General features: G+C 48.6%; 2 protein-coding genes across 2 annotated transcripts in view; both read left to right on the top strand.

Annotated features, from left to right (window-relative positions):
- Positions 1–1,040: 1,040 nt before the first annotated feature.
- DEFB121 (defensin beta 121) lies at positions 1,041–2,539 on the top strand. The gene is made up of 2 exons (XM_006727544.2): positions 1,041–1,098; positions 2,300–2,539. The coding sequence occupies exons 1-2, from the start codon at positions 1,041–1,043 to the stop codon at positions 2,425–2,427; spliced, it is 186 nt and encodes a 61-aa protein (XP_006727607.1). The 3' UTR covers positions 2,428–2,539.
- A 7,403-nt stretch (positions 2,540–9,942) lies between these two features.
- The window catches only part of DEFB119 (defensin beta 119), a 12,371-nt gene continuing 8,327 nt past the window's right edge, over positions 9,943–13,986 (top strand). Inside the window, exon 1 of the mRNA XM_006727511.2 lies at positions 9,943–10,233. Coding sequence (XP_006727574.1) covers positions 10,176–10,233 — 58 coding nt within the window. The 5' untranslated portion in view covers positions 9,943–10,175. The remainder of the gene's footprint in view (positions 10,234–13,986) is intronic.

The following is a 13,986-nucleotide window of genomic DNA, read 5'->3' as shown; positions in this document are numbered from 1 at the left end:
GGATTGCTCTGCTTGGGGCTGGAGTAGCAGGGGCGGCTTTATTTCTCACCGCAAATCTCTGGGTCAGCCGGGGTGGCCCTGCCCCGTGTGTCTCTCATTGTCTTTGGACCACGGGGGCGCGCTCTTCTCCCGGGGATGGCAGAGGCACAACAAGGCAAGTGAAAACATTCATCACCTCTTAGAGCCTAGGCTCAGGACTGGCACCTTGTCACTTCTGCCCATGCGTCATTGGCTGAAGCAAGTCAAATAGCCAAGACAAAAGTGAGGGAGAGCAAAGTGCATTCCCCCTGGGGTGAGACCTTACAAATGTGTGAGTTCAAGTGGGAGTAAAATTGGGGTCGATAACGCAATCTACCACATATTATAGGAAACACCACAACGGGAGCAAATTGGCCTTTCCTTTGGCACCTAGGAAGATGCTACTTGTTCTTCTCAAACACGCACTGTTAAAAGAAAGGTCTGTCGCCTCCCTGCTCATTGCACTCCACAAATGCTGACAAGTGAGTTTCCGGTGGTGATGGCCATGGGGCCATTAGGTATTTCCCTCTGCTTCTGCCCTCCCCTTACTAATGAACCGCCAACATCGTAGGGTGTCCTCATTGCTGGAGGGAACCCAAGGAACACAGAAGTAGCCCTCCTTTTCTGTCTCATTGCTCTCTCTCTTTTCTTTTACCAGACATGAATTAATAGTAAAAACATTTTCCCCCTTCTCGGCTCCCCAGTTGTATTATAAACTTCCTCAAAGGCAAGGCTGTGTCCTCTTTTTGTTAATGTCTCTTCCCCCCTTATCCTGGCCTCCTCTGGAAGTTGCAGACAAGGTAGGTGGTGTAGTCAGTGGCCAATCCACCAGTGTGGTTGACTACTTGCCCGTCTGTCCAATCTTCAATGACTGTTCCCTTTCTGGTTCACTGATCATGAGTCCGCCATGCTCCTCGGGGCAATAAATACCAGTCTGGACTGCCCAGAATGGAGCCCTCTTCCTGTCTTGCCAGCCCAGAAGCCTCCAAGCCTCCTAATCTCCCCCTGAGCCCCCAGCGTCCATGAAGCTCATTCTCGTGGTTTTGACTATTACCCTGCTCCTGGTCCAGGTCACCCAAGGTAAACAGGATCTCTCCTAAGGGGCAGTGGGTCATGTTCAGGGAATTCTAGGGTCTCTGACAGCCTGGGCTAGGAGAATGGCAGGCTCCACAGAGGCCTTTGGATGATCTCTGTAGCCAAGGGAAAATTTGAGTTGTCTGGTTCCAACTGATCTTGCCAGTGCCATTACTTGACACTCTGATCTCCGGCTCGCTCTGGAAAAGTGGAACATGATGATCTGGGCAGAGGGCATGTGCAAGAGAGAGATTTGGATGTGGAAGACAGTAAAAATAGGTACTTTTCCAAAAACAGTGTGGGGGAGGATTTGAATTTTGATCTATTGTTGCCTCCATGAAAATGGTTCCTGAATTTCTGATTGAGGATTCTTTTTTAAAATATTTTATTTATTTATCAGAGAGAGAGAGAAGGAAAAAGCACAAGCAGGGAGAGTAGCAGGCTGAGGGAGAGGGAGAAGCAGCCTCCCCGCTGAGCAGGGAGCCCGATGCAGGACTCGATCCCAGGACCCTGGGATCATGACCTGAGCTGAAGGCAGATGCTTGACCGACTGAGCCACCCAGGTGCCCCTCTGAGGATTCCGATTCCATTCTCAGGCAACCTCAGTTTATCCGGGCTACTTTAGCTTGTAGGTTCTGCAGAGCAGCTGTTCCTGATTATCTTGGCTGGTTAAGACCAGCAAAACGGCCTAGGATGTTGTGGAGAAGGGAGTAGGACATTCTTGGGAATTTTACCGATGCCCTAGAAGATGTCCAGATGGATTTATTTCAGATTCCTGTCCCGTTTCATTGATATGGTCAGAGAGGGTACTGAGGGCAAAGGGGAAAGGGAGCTGATACGGGACACCTGGTTACACTATACTATGGGGGAGACGAAACCATGGAGAGAGGGGGACTGCCTGTCTCCCCCAAAGGAGCTGGCCAGGGAGGGGAAGCTGCCCAATAATAGGTCCCAGGCCACGGAGTGGGGAGGACTTTGGGATTGTGACTGAGGACACAAATGGGAGAAGAAAGGATAATGGCCCATCATCTCTCCTAAATCTGGAGGATGCCTTGTAAGGGCTTCTTCCCCATATATGTCCTGTTTCCCTTACTACTGGCTTCTCTGCTGGACTTTGACCTCCCCCTTCCCCCAGCCCTCTGCTTTATTTCAAGACTGACCCTGCCTTCTCCTTTTTTTTTGTTCTCTCCTTCCCTTTTGATTGCAGCCATGTATTGCTGGGGTAAGTTGGGAAGGTGCAAAACAACGTGTGAACAGAATGAAGTATTCCATATATTATGCACAGATGAAGCTAAGTGTTGTGTAAACCCCAAGAATGTACCTGTCAAAACTTGATCCTTGGGGCGCCTGGGTGGCTCAGTTGGTTAAGCAACTGCCTTCGGCTCAGGTCATGATCCTGGAGTCCTGGGATCGAGTCCCGCATCGGGCTCCCTGCTCAGCAGGGAGTCTGCTTCTCCCTCTGACCCTCCTCCCTCTCATGCTCTCTCTCTCTATCTCATTCTCTCTCTCAAATAAATAAATAAAATCTTAAAAAAAAAATCAAAACTTGATCCTTAAGTGCACCTGGAAGCCTGGGGTAAGCTGTATAGTCTGACCCCTCTAGCCCAACGTTGAGTCCAACATCATTAGAGCCCACAGTTCTATTAAATCATTCTTGGCTGTACCATTTGCGTCTGGCAGTTCGGCCTCATTATACTTACAAATCAATAACAAAGGAAAGTGTGTGTGCAGATTAGGGAGAACGGGATGGACCAGTAGGTCGTAATAATCTGTTTTGCAGACGCCCCTAGCCTGCTGGCCCATAGCTCGTCCCAGATGATATAAATGAAGAATGTTCGTTCCATCCATTTGATTCTTGTTTTCTAGACCAGCACTGCCAATAGAACTTTCTGCAGTGATGGAATGTCCCGTCTCTGTGTTGTCCAATATGGTAACTACCAGCCACAGGTGGTTATTGAGCCTTCGAAATGCGGCTAGTGAATAAGTGCACAGAGTGACCTGTTGCATCCTTGTTTGTAATGCAAAAGCAAAACCCAAAAGCATTCTAAATGTCCATCAGTAGGAAAATGAAGTATCCATGCTAATGACGACTATGTCTCACCTAAAAAAGATGATGTAAACATACCTAACTCCGCAAGACATATTGTGGGATGAAAAAAGAAAGACATCCCCTGAAATGGAAAACAAAACATCAGTTTTCTGAAGGTGTGTATATATGTATAAAGTCAGCAGGGGACAACAATGCAGATGCAGATCATTTGTTTTTTAAATCATTCCATAAATACATATTATGTGATTTTTATTAATATCTTTTCCCCTGAAAAGACATTAAGCTCCATGAGGATAGAAAAGAAAAAGAAAAAGAAACGTGGCTAGTGTAACTGGGGAACTGAGTATTTAATTTAATTTAATGTAATCTATACTTATGTTTAGATAGCTAAGTGTGGGTAGTGGTTATCATATTAGACACTGTAGCTTTAGGCTCTTGAGATACAGGCTGCTTCTTTTTCTCTACTTTCACTCCAAAAGGCTGCAACCCTCCCTGGATAAGACCTGCAAATCTACCCTGTTAGGGACTCCAGGATCGTGTCTCATCATTTTCTTCAACCTGCAGAGAGAGCTGGTATCAGGCCCCATGTGGGTTCCTGCTCCATCTCTTTCCTTTCCTCCCAGTTGGGGCCACATGATATTGAATTGTGGGCTAGTCTTTTTCCAGGACTGATCCTGAACTGAGACAATGGGTATCTTCCCATCACCTACTCCCTCTCCAGTCCCTTCATATGAGAACGCTAAAACTGGCCTTAGCCGTATGGCTTGCCTCCGTCATCCCCAGCGCACCCCTCTGCTGTAACTTCCAGCCTCAGTGTCTAAGTCTTAATGAAAGTGTCAAAGGAAGAACACTGGATTCAGAATCAGAAGGTCTGGATTCAAATCCTTGACCATATATCCGCCGCATGATGCTAGGCAAGGCATTTAACCTTCTCTGTTTTATCTTCTCATCTCTAAAGTGAGGATTCATCCCACCAGAGGCACAAGGCTGTTGTAAGATTAAATGAAATAACAGGTAGGAAATGTCCAGCACAGAGGCTAGCACACATTTGATTCCCGTTAAGACTCCGGAGGCCCTCCTCTTCCCTTCTCGTATCAGGTCCGCCATCATGGCCCCTTGAGTCTTCCTTGGCAATGCCGTTGTACAAACCCTACTATTACGCTCTGCTCTCTTGGCTCAGTCCCTCCTTGGTGTCTTTCCTCTTCTTTCTCACACCGGATAATTCCCGCCCCACCCCACCCCCAGGTTACTTGAGCAGGCATAGAGAGTGAAAAGATCATTTTCTTTCTGCCCAGTTATTGGAAGGAGAGCCAGGACTTTGTATTCTAAATCCTGGCCTTCCTTTGCCACTGGGGAACTGAAAAAAAAATGTATGTGTGTGTGTGTGTGAGAGAGATAGAACAAGTTTCAGGGGCTGCCCTGAAGACAACTCTCACCCCCCAATCTTTGTCAGAGAGACCCAGGCACAAGGAATGCAGTTAGACAGGATTATCTCAGGAGGCGTGGGATGGAGATTTCAGCTTCAAGTTCAGGAGAGGAGTGGCCTGGCGTTTGGCGGTGTTGAATCTCCGCACAACAGGGAGAAGAGATGGGGGTTTGGTTCCCAGGCTGTTTGATAAAGCGCCCCGAGGTGCTAAGTCCTTGGATGGGACCGCCAGCATGGAGACAGCCACTGTGATGGCTGTGGTCCTGGGAGACACAGCACAAGCCTCCATGGCTGGGCCTGTGGTCAGCGGGGAGGGCCCTGGTGAGCAACAATTCTCCAATGCCCAGAGCTGCCCGATGAATGGCTGGTGGAATTCATCAGCAGTAGCCCGAGCATGAAGAGCAAGAGAACTAGAGATCGTCATCATGAAGTAAGGAGCAGGTTCCTCCTCATTTCCCAGAATCATGGGGTCCTAGTAGGATCAAGAGGAGGAAGGCAGAAGACCCCAACAGTCACTGACATTGGGCATCTCCCCAACTTTGTAAGTGGCATCTTGGAGCTGAATTTAAAACGCACATAAATAAAGAAAGCATTGGCTGAGGCTTGAGCGTGGTGGCGCCTTCATGACTGGTGTGTGGCTATTAACGTGTTAACGACTCTCAGAAGCAACCCTCTCACCAGCACCATGTCATGGCACATTGCTTGAAGCAGGACGCAGTCGGGGACATAGTGGTGTAGCGGCATCTCCAGCTGCCAGCCCCTCTATCATAGCCTCGCCACACTTGCATGCAAACTTGGCCTCATATTGCCTCTCTCAAGCCAAAGCCCCTCATCTGGATACTTTTCCTGCCTCACTGGGAAGGCGAGGAGAAGACGTGAGTACGTGCAAGTCAAAGAAGTCTGTCGAAGGCTGTGATTTTTTTTTTTTTAAAGATTTTATTTATTTATTTGACAGAGAGAGACACAGCGAGAGAGGGAACACAAGCAGGGGGAGTGGGAGAGGGAGAAGCAGGCTTCCCGCGGAGGAGGGAGCCCGATGCGGGGCTCGATCCCAGGACCCTGGGATCATGACCTGAGCCGAAGGCAGACGCTTAACGACTGAGCCACCCAGGCACCCCGAAGGCTGTGATTTTATGGTGTTCGTTTCTTCCACCTTCTTGTCATATATTTTTTAAAGATTTTATTTATTTATTTGAGAGACAAAGAGCAGAAGCAGGGGGAGGGGCAGAAGGAGGGGAGAGGGGCCAGCAGAGTCCCCACTGAGCTGGGAGCCTGACTCAGGGCTCGATCCCAGGACTCCGAGATCATGACCTGAGCTGAAGTTAGATACTTAACAGACTGAGCCACCCAGGGGGTCCCCCTTCTTGTCATATTATTAACCTCACAGGTTAGAGGGAGGGTTCGCTGAGATAGAGTAAAAGTACGTGGCCTGTGTGGGACCTGCTGGGAACTCGATCGCTAGCACTTGCCTCCCCCTCTGCACCATGGGATTCAGGCTGCAGGGCATGGGCAGCCTTTCAGGAGCTGAAAAATGCAACTGTGCAGATTTCAGGGGGTGGGGGGTGCAGGTCTTAGAGAACTGGCCAGGCCGGGCTGTACCGTGTGGGAGGCATTACCAAGGCTGAAGCTATGGTCTGTTCTGGTCTTGGCAGGATCCGGGAGATGCCACACAGTTCCCAGGGGCCAAGTTGGCTCTCTGACCAAGGTCTGCCTCTTTCCCTATCTCCTGGTCTCTTCTCCCATGGTGGCTTCTCCCACACTGGCCACGTTGGCAACCCGTGCCCCCTGCTGCCCACTGCCCTTAGCCTTGGCCCGGTCTCCTGGCTTAACAGAAAATCACCAGGCAACTGTCATGCTCCGGAGTCAGAGCACGTAAGGGCTCGAGGGGCACCGTGGGGCTGAACTGGACAGAACTCTAGGCCCTGGCACTTGATGGTCTGAGAACAAATACACATGTGCACATGTACTCAAGAACATACAAACAGGGCGCCTGGGTGGCTCAGTTGGTTAAGCGACTGCCTTCGGCTCAGGTCATGATCCTGGAGTCCCGGGATCGAGTCCCGCATCAGGCTCCCTGCTCGGCGGGGAGTCTGCTTCTCCCTCTGACCCTCCTCCCTCTCATGCTCTCTGTCTCTCATTCTCTCTCTCAAATAAATAAATAAAATCTTTAAAAAAAAAAAAAGAACATACAAACACACACCCACCCGATTACAAGTCTACACACAAATGACATGCAAGTATAAACATACTCACACATAAATATTCAAGTACTCACATATACAAAGTACCCACAAATAACCCGGGCACACAAAATATACATAAAATGCACAAAATGTGAGCATACACAGCTATGCACAAATTTACACATACACACAAGTACATATAAACACAATGTAAGGCAAATATAATCTCAGATCCCCAACTAGAGATGCGCTATAGCAATTAACCCATCTTTTTCTGTTTCTCCTTATCTCAGTCAAGGCTGTTTCTCTGAATCATCCCATGCTTCCTGGCAATCTCTGTCTACAAGGATTCATAAAGGGGCTTATGAAATATTGCAAAGAACTGTCGCAAGGCGGGGCCTGGAATCCCCGGAAAGAACTTCTGGTCTGTTACAATAATAAAGCAGATCTTTTTTTTATAAAGATTTTATTTATTTATTTGAGAGAGAGAATGAGATAGAGAGAGCATGAGAGGGGGGAGGGTCAGAGGGAGAAGCAGACTCCCTGCTGAGCAGGGAGCCCGATGCGGGGACTCGATCCCGGGACTCCAGGACCATGACCTGAGCCGAAGGCAGTCGCCTAACCAACTGAGCCACCCAGGCGCCCACAAAGCAGATCTTTCTACTGCAGGCAGGAAGTGTCAGGTGTGTTATGTCCTCACTAAATACTTTCTGTGGATTCGCTCATCTGGTCCTCCTTAATAACCCTACGAAGTCAGTATGATTATTACCCCATTGTACAGCCAAAGAACCAGGTTCAGAGTTGATAACATTTTCTAAGGTACTACAGGTAGCAGACGAACTTCAGAACCCAGGCTTGCCAACATCCTGCTCTGCTGTCCGGTCCCGTGCCAAGTCCTGCAGACGCTGGATGACATCCTCAAGGACATCCAAGCAGCTCCGTTCCCAGCTCTGGACCAGATAGAACGCCTGGGATCTCCACTGCCCTTGCTGAATATTTTCTCCTTTTACCCCCTTTCTGTTTGTGCTCTGCCGGCGACAATGCAGGCCATGTGATGATTTCTCCCTGGAGGAGAAAGAGCCTCCTTGCTAGCCTTCCCTTGCTTGCCTCTGCCTTGGCAATTATCTTCAGTCTGGACTGCCAGAGTGATTTTTCTAGGCTAAAAAAAAAAAAATCTGACCATGCCCCCACAGTCCTCTCTAAAAGATCTTACTATTCCCCATGGCTCACAGGACGGCTTCCCCAGCCCTGAGCATGGCATTGAAGCTCCCCGCCCCCCACACGTGGTGGCTGCCTCATGTCCCTCCGGGTCTCCCCTTCTGTTTCAAACATTCACAACCACAGCCGTGTGCTGACCATTCTCCTGACTTCCCTCTGCGGAAATCGGCTTTCTCTCGTCCGTTCTTCTCCCCACCCAGGAAGCCCCGGAGCAGTTCATGTCCTCTGACTAAGCCTCAGTTTTGTTAGATGTGAGTTGGAGGTTTATGATTGCCCCTTCTGATGGTAATAAAAAAGATAAGTATGAGGATGACGATAATAATGATAATGAAAAACAACAATAATAATAATAAATAATTATTCAACACCTACTATGTGTCAGGTACTTTGCTAAGCAATTTACAAAAGTTATCCATCCCATTTAATTAAATCAGAGATAGTTCTGATCTGTATTTTATCATAGGATGCTCAGGAAATTTACCTCGCTCGGGGTCAACAGGTATCAAAAGTCAGGGCCAACACTCAAATTCAAATCTGTGTGAAATCAAAACCCATGCTCCATTCCTGGTATTCTAGGATTCTAGAATTCTCTTCTCTCTTCTCCTTTCATAGTTTCTGAAGTGCTGCCAGAAGCCCAATCCTTATTCAGCTTCTTGAGATCCTGGACCGAAGGGACACAGTCCATGTGCTTTCTCTACACTCTGGAAGGACTTGGGTTACTACCCCATTAGATCACTTCTCCCAGGTCACTTTCTCAGTGTATGTTATTTATTCAGACCATAGGTATTTATTAAGTTCCTGTGATGTGCTGGGTGTGTCAGAGGTTGTTAGCTCTTCCCCAATACCCTTCCTTCCCTTCTTCTTAGTAAGACTACCCCTGCATTTTAGCTAGCCATGGTTGCCCAGAATAAAGAAAACCTTTCCAGCCTACCCTGCAGCTAGGTGTGGCCATCTGAATAAGTTCTGGCCAATGCGCTGAAGTGGAAGAGGTGTGTGCAGATTCTGAGTGGCGTCCCTTAAAGGGAAAGGCGTGCACTTCATTTCCCTCTTTCTCTTCTCTGGCAGGAACTGGGACAGCCCTCTTGGGTCATCAGACAAAGCTGCCTGGGCAGGATGGCAGAGTGCCAAGCTGGGGGCAATCTTGCTCCCTGCCGAATCAGGAAGCTGCTTGACCGGATTTGTCCATAAGAAAGAAATCAATGTCTATCTTTTGGAATCTTTGTTTGGGGAGAATGTCTGTTCAAACAGTTGAATTAATATCCTAATCCAGGTGATGTTATGGGCAGTGGGGTTACAAGGCAAATTTCTGACATTCTAATGGGGGAAGACACAAAGATTAACCATGTAAAATAAAGTTGAAAAGAGCAGATAAATCTAAGCAGGTCATGAATCAAGTTATAATGACATGGAGTGACTGTAGGTGGGAGTACCCTCATCTAGGGTGACCAGGAAAAGCCGATCCAGGAGATGACATTCGAGATGAGACTGAATGATAAACAGGAGCCGGCCCTGGAAGGTCTGCAGGAAGAACTTTACAGGAAGAACAAATAGCAAATGCTAAAGCCCTGAACTGGGAACTAGACTGGCAAGTTCAAGGTTCAGAAAGACATGCCCATGTATCCTTCTGTTAGAAAGTTGAGAATAAGTATTTTTTAATAGATATTCGTGTATTTTTAAAAATATAATTTAAATTTATTTATGAGAGAGAGAGCAAGAGTGGGAGTGGGGGGATCGGGAGGGGCAGAGGGAGAGGGAGAAGCAGACTTCTGGCTGAGCAGGGAGCCCCACCGACCTCAGGACTTGACATAGGGCTGGAACCCAGGACCCCAAGATCAAGACCTGAGCCAAAAGCAGATGCTTAACCAACTGAGCCACCCAGGTGCCCCCCAATATGTATTTGTGTATTAATTAATTAGTTCTCTTGTGGGTCTTGAGAGGCCAATGGGCTTTCATCTGACTGTCTCCTCAGCAGGAAGGAAACCCACTGTTGGCATGGGTGCTGGCCAGTTTCCCACACTCTCATCTTGTGCTTGGCTACATCTGCTACACACTGTCCTTTGGCCTGGCTGATCTCATATAAATCCTCTCCTGCTAGAATTCACTGCCCACAACCCTGCCAATAAAAGTGAGGCTCATCCCCGCTGCAGAGAACTCTATTTCCCTCCCCTGCTGCAAGGCCACCTCCTTCTCCTGTGACCTGGCAGCCATGAAGTTTCTTTTCCTCTTTCTTGTCATCCTTCTGGCCATGGATCCAGTGCTCTCAGGTAACTTGGGTCTCTCTCAAGTGTCTGGGATCTTGGTCATGAACTTCTTGCTTTCCTCTCCCCTCCACTGTGGGCAGCACAAAACTTTTCCTCCTTTGATGGGGCTTTGGGAGGTTTCCCCAGGATCAGCTCACATCCACATCTCTGATTCTTTTTTGCCAAGGTCGTGGGATGGTAGCTCTTTGGAGCACCTGACACTTAAGGGCAGGGTGGTGTTCTGGTGGGATCTTGGGAGAAGGTATATGGGTGACAGGGTTGGGTGCAGATTGGGAACCTGTTGGGGGCTTTGGGGCATTAAGATTAGAGGCTGAGGGTGAGCTGTGATGGGGAGAAACACTTTGGGGTTGGAGTGGTAGGGGGAAGATTAGGATGAGCTGGAGGTAAGGTGCTGGGCTCCCCTGATGGTTTGGGGCAGGTTGGGGAGCGGATGGGATTTTGGGTTGAGTGGAGGTGGTGCTGGGGGTAGACTGGAGCTTGGGCTGGAACTGAGAGTTGGTACTGAATAGTGCAGGGTGTCTGATGACTGCAGCTTAGGATTGAGGTTGGTGACTTGATTAAATTTGGGTTTGGCTTAGAGTTCAGGCTCAAGGGGCATTGAGTTGGGTAGGGCTGGGAGTTCTACTTAAGATTGGACTGGGTTCTGAGTTTGAATTGGGGGAATATGGTTAAGGAGGATTGGAGATTGGGTTGTGGCTGGACCCAGGTGAGCTTAAGTTAGGACCAGGCTATTGATTAGGAGCTGGGTCTTTTGAAATGAGGGTGAATCTCCTCCAACCCCTAATATCACAGGTGAAGTTTATTGTCCTTTCCCCATCATTCCCAAGCTCCATTAGGGGAGATCTTCTTTGGCATCAACTGATCCCAAAGTTAGGAGTAGCAGGTTGGGGGATGGGAAGACAGAGGGTGGGATGCCTGAAAAAGGCTTTCCTAAAAGCCTTGGAGTTCCCAAATCTGGAACAACTGTCTCAATTCCCTCCCCTCTCAAAATCACTTCTCCCTTTCCTGGGACTGGGTTCACTGTTAGTTACTCAACCGTCTCCCTTTCCCCCTTGCCCTGTTCCTCCTCTGCCTCTTCTTGTCTCGCCACTTGAGGGATACTAACATCTGCTTAATGGTTGTTCCTGTGCCCAACAGCAGAGTGTTGGATGGATGGAAAATGCCGGTTGGTGTGCAAAAATGATGAAGATAGTGTCATACGCTGCGCAAATCGTAAACGGTGCTGTGTCCCTAGTCGTTACTTAACAGTCCAGCCAATGACAGTTGAAAGAATGGAACCCTGGACCGTTCCTCACACGCCCAAACCAGTAAAACAAAAGACCAGATCCAGACCTGGCAGTAGACATTATGGATAGAAATGGCTTTGTTTCAGGTTCCTTAGCTCCCACATTCCATTAAAACTCACAAATCTGTTTCTTGTGTCCGTCAATCATAAGGAATGATGCTCCAAATGTATTGAGGGCGGGAGGGGTGGCTGATGGCAGGATGGGGGTTAAGAGGTAGCAGAGAGACATTGCTGGGGCTTGGCCACAGCAATGGGATGATAGTTACAGTCTTGAAGACAGTTCCTCATCTACCAGCTGCAGGAAAGTCTATTGGAGTGGGTTGAGGAGCACATCCGGGGAAGCCAAAAGACTTAAAGGCACAGCTGGTACCAAGAGCGGGGGAGAACCGCTGGGTGGGAGAGTTGCTCCATCTTGGGGGTGAAAAGGCTGGGGGTGGACAGAGACCGAGTAGAGCCCAAATCCTTGGGTTTCTACGGAAGTTGGTTGAGATGCCTTTTGATGCTGGAGGCCCCACAGCCCCAAAGATCAGAAGATTTCCAAGTGCTAAAAAAAGATAAAGCACATGAACTTACCCACTTATAAATGAGTTTGTTCACTCTTCAGTTCTTCCTTTCTTTCATGGATTTTATCATTCTGTCACCCCAGCTCTTCCACTCACCACTGTCAGACTCTGCTTATATCCCCCTCCACGCTTCAGCTTCCCAGCTGTGAGGTTGGAACCCTAGAATCTATCTCAGGATTGTGGGAAGCGGGAGAGGAGATAATGGAGCTCACAGTGCCCAGTACATTGTGAGCCCTATAAATGTTAGCTGTTGCTATTATTGCTCATTGATTTCTTCAAGTATTTAAGGAATATGTGTGCTGTGTGCCTTCCAGCTATTCCCCATGGGGAATATTCGAGAATTCTGATCAAGAATCTAGAGGACCTGGGTGTCTTCCTTGCTTTGTTATCTCAAATCCTATTCTCTGGGCCCCATTCATCCAACACGGTTGTTCACCCCTGAACTGTGTTCTCTGCAGTGAGGTCAGATACCAGGAGTGCTCTGTAAAGCATGGTGCGTGACATAGAGACGGATAGAAGGGGTTCACTCTGATCCATGGAGATAATTTGTTCTCAGTTCATTATTTCTGCTCTTAGACTCTGGGAAGAGAGACATCTCTTCCTCTGATCCTGGTCCTACTCTGGGCATCCTCTGATTATGTCCTTCCCCATGGGGTTAGGAGTCAATGGGGGCAAGTGGGATATATCCATTTGGAGACGGTGCCCTCCTCTCCTTCCAAGACCATGATTTGAGCAGCTGGAGCCTGGAATTCCCTGCCCAGAGAACACTTGTGCTTGCTTCCAGGGACCACGTGGGCTTTCCCCTGGAAGATGGGGCCCACTATGTGTGCACCTTAGGCAGGAAGAGTACCAAGGGACACTCCTGTTTGAGGTGCGGGGGGCCAGCTTGGATGTTCAGGCTGGAGTGTCCATGTCTTGCATGAAAGAGTCCTCACAGTGTGGGGCAGAGTTGGGGATGAGGGAGAAGAGAGCTGGGCTGTGGGCTGAGCCAGCTCCCCTCATGCCACCTTGTTCCTGCATAGAACTCTGAAGAATCCAAGCATTATAAATTCAAATCTGCTCTTTCATGTCATTATGAAGGGCTATTTCACAAAGGGCCATGGGATAGATTTTATTTGTCCCACTTGTTAGCTTGATTCATAACTGTTAAATATGCAGACATACGGCAGATGAGCCTCCATTTGCATTCCTGCACCAGGACCCACAAACTTTGGGTTGGGCCTGGAATTTGGATCGTGCTCTGGTTCACAACCCATCTCCAAGCTCCCTGCAGAGGCAAGGGCTGCTGCAGCTGTGCTTTCCACATTCTCGACACCTGTGCGATTGGGGGAGACTCTTAGGCTGCCCAGCAGAGCTACCTGGGCCCCGAGGCCCTGGGTAAGACCATCCAAAATAGTTCCTCACTGGCTTCTCTGCCTCCAGGTTTTCTTTGCATTGGGGTCTATTATCAGAGGGATTCTTTCTAGAAGATTCATCTGACCATGTTACTCTCCTGCTTAGATGGCTTCTTTTTTTTTTAACAGATTTTATTTATTTATTTGACAGAGAGATAGAGAGCACAAGGAGACAGAGAGGCAGGCAGAGGGAGAGGGGGAAGCAGGCTCCCCGCGGAGCAGTGAGCCCGATGCGGGACTCGATCCCAGGACCCCGGGACCATGACCTGAGCCAAAGGCAGCCGATCAACCAACTGAGCCACCCAGGCGCCCTAGATGGCTTCTTTTGCTCCCTCCTGCCCAGGGTCGGGTCTGAAGGCCTTGGTGGCCCAGCTTCATCGCCCATGACTACTGCTTATGGATCAACCCTCTCCAACCTTGCTTTTTTTTTTTTTTTTTTTTTTTTATTCTTATGTTAATCCCCATACATTACATCATTAGTTCTAGATGAAGTGTTCCATGATTCATTGTTCGT

This window comes from Leptonychotes weddellii, chromosome 10 (assembly GCF_054177405.1).
Source record: "Leptonychotes weddellii isolate Sample4059 chromosome 10, ASM5417740v2, whole genome shotgun sequence".
Classification (NCBI taxonomy): domain Eukaryota; kingdom Metazoa; phylum Chordata; class Mammalia; order Carnivora; family Phocidae; genus Leptonychotes; species Leptonychotes weddellii.
This window is presented reverse-complemented; position numbering and strand designations above follow the sequence as displayed.

Excerpts from the sequence above, each read along its gene's own strand:
- DEFB121 (XM_006727544.2), top strand. The coding sequence starts at position 1,041 with ATGAAGCTCATTCTCGTGGTTTTGACTATTACCCTGCTCCTGGTCCAG. Across the intron at positions 1,099-2,299 it reads CCTGGTCCAGGTCACCCAAG|CCATGTATTGCTGGGGTAAG; the intron begins GTAAACAGGATC and ends TTTTGATTGCAG.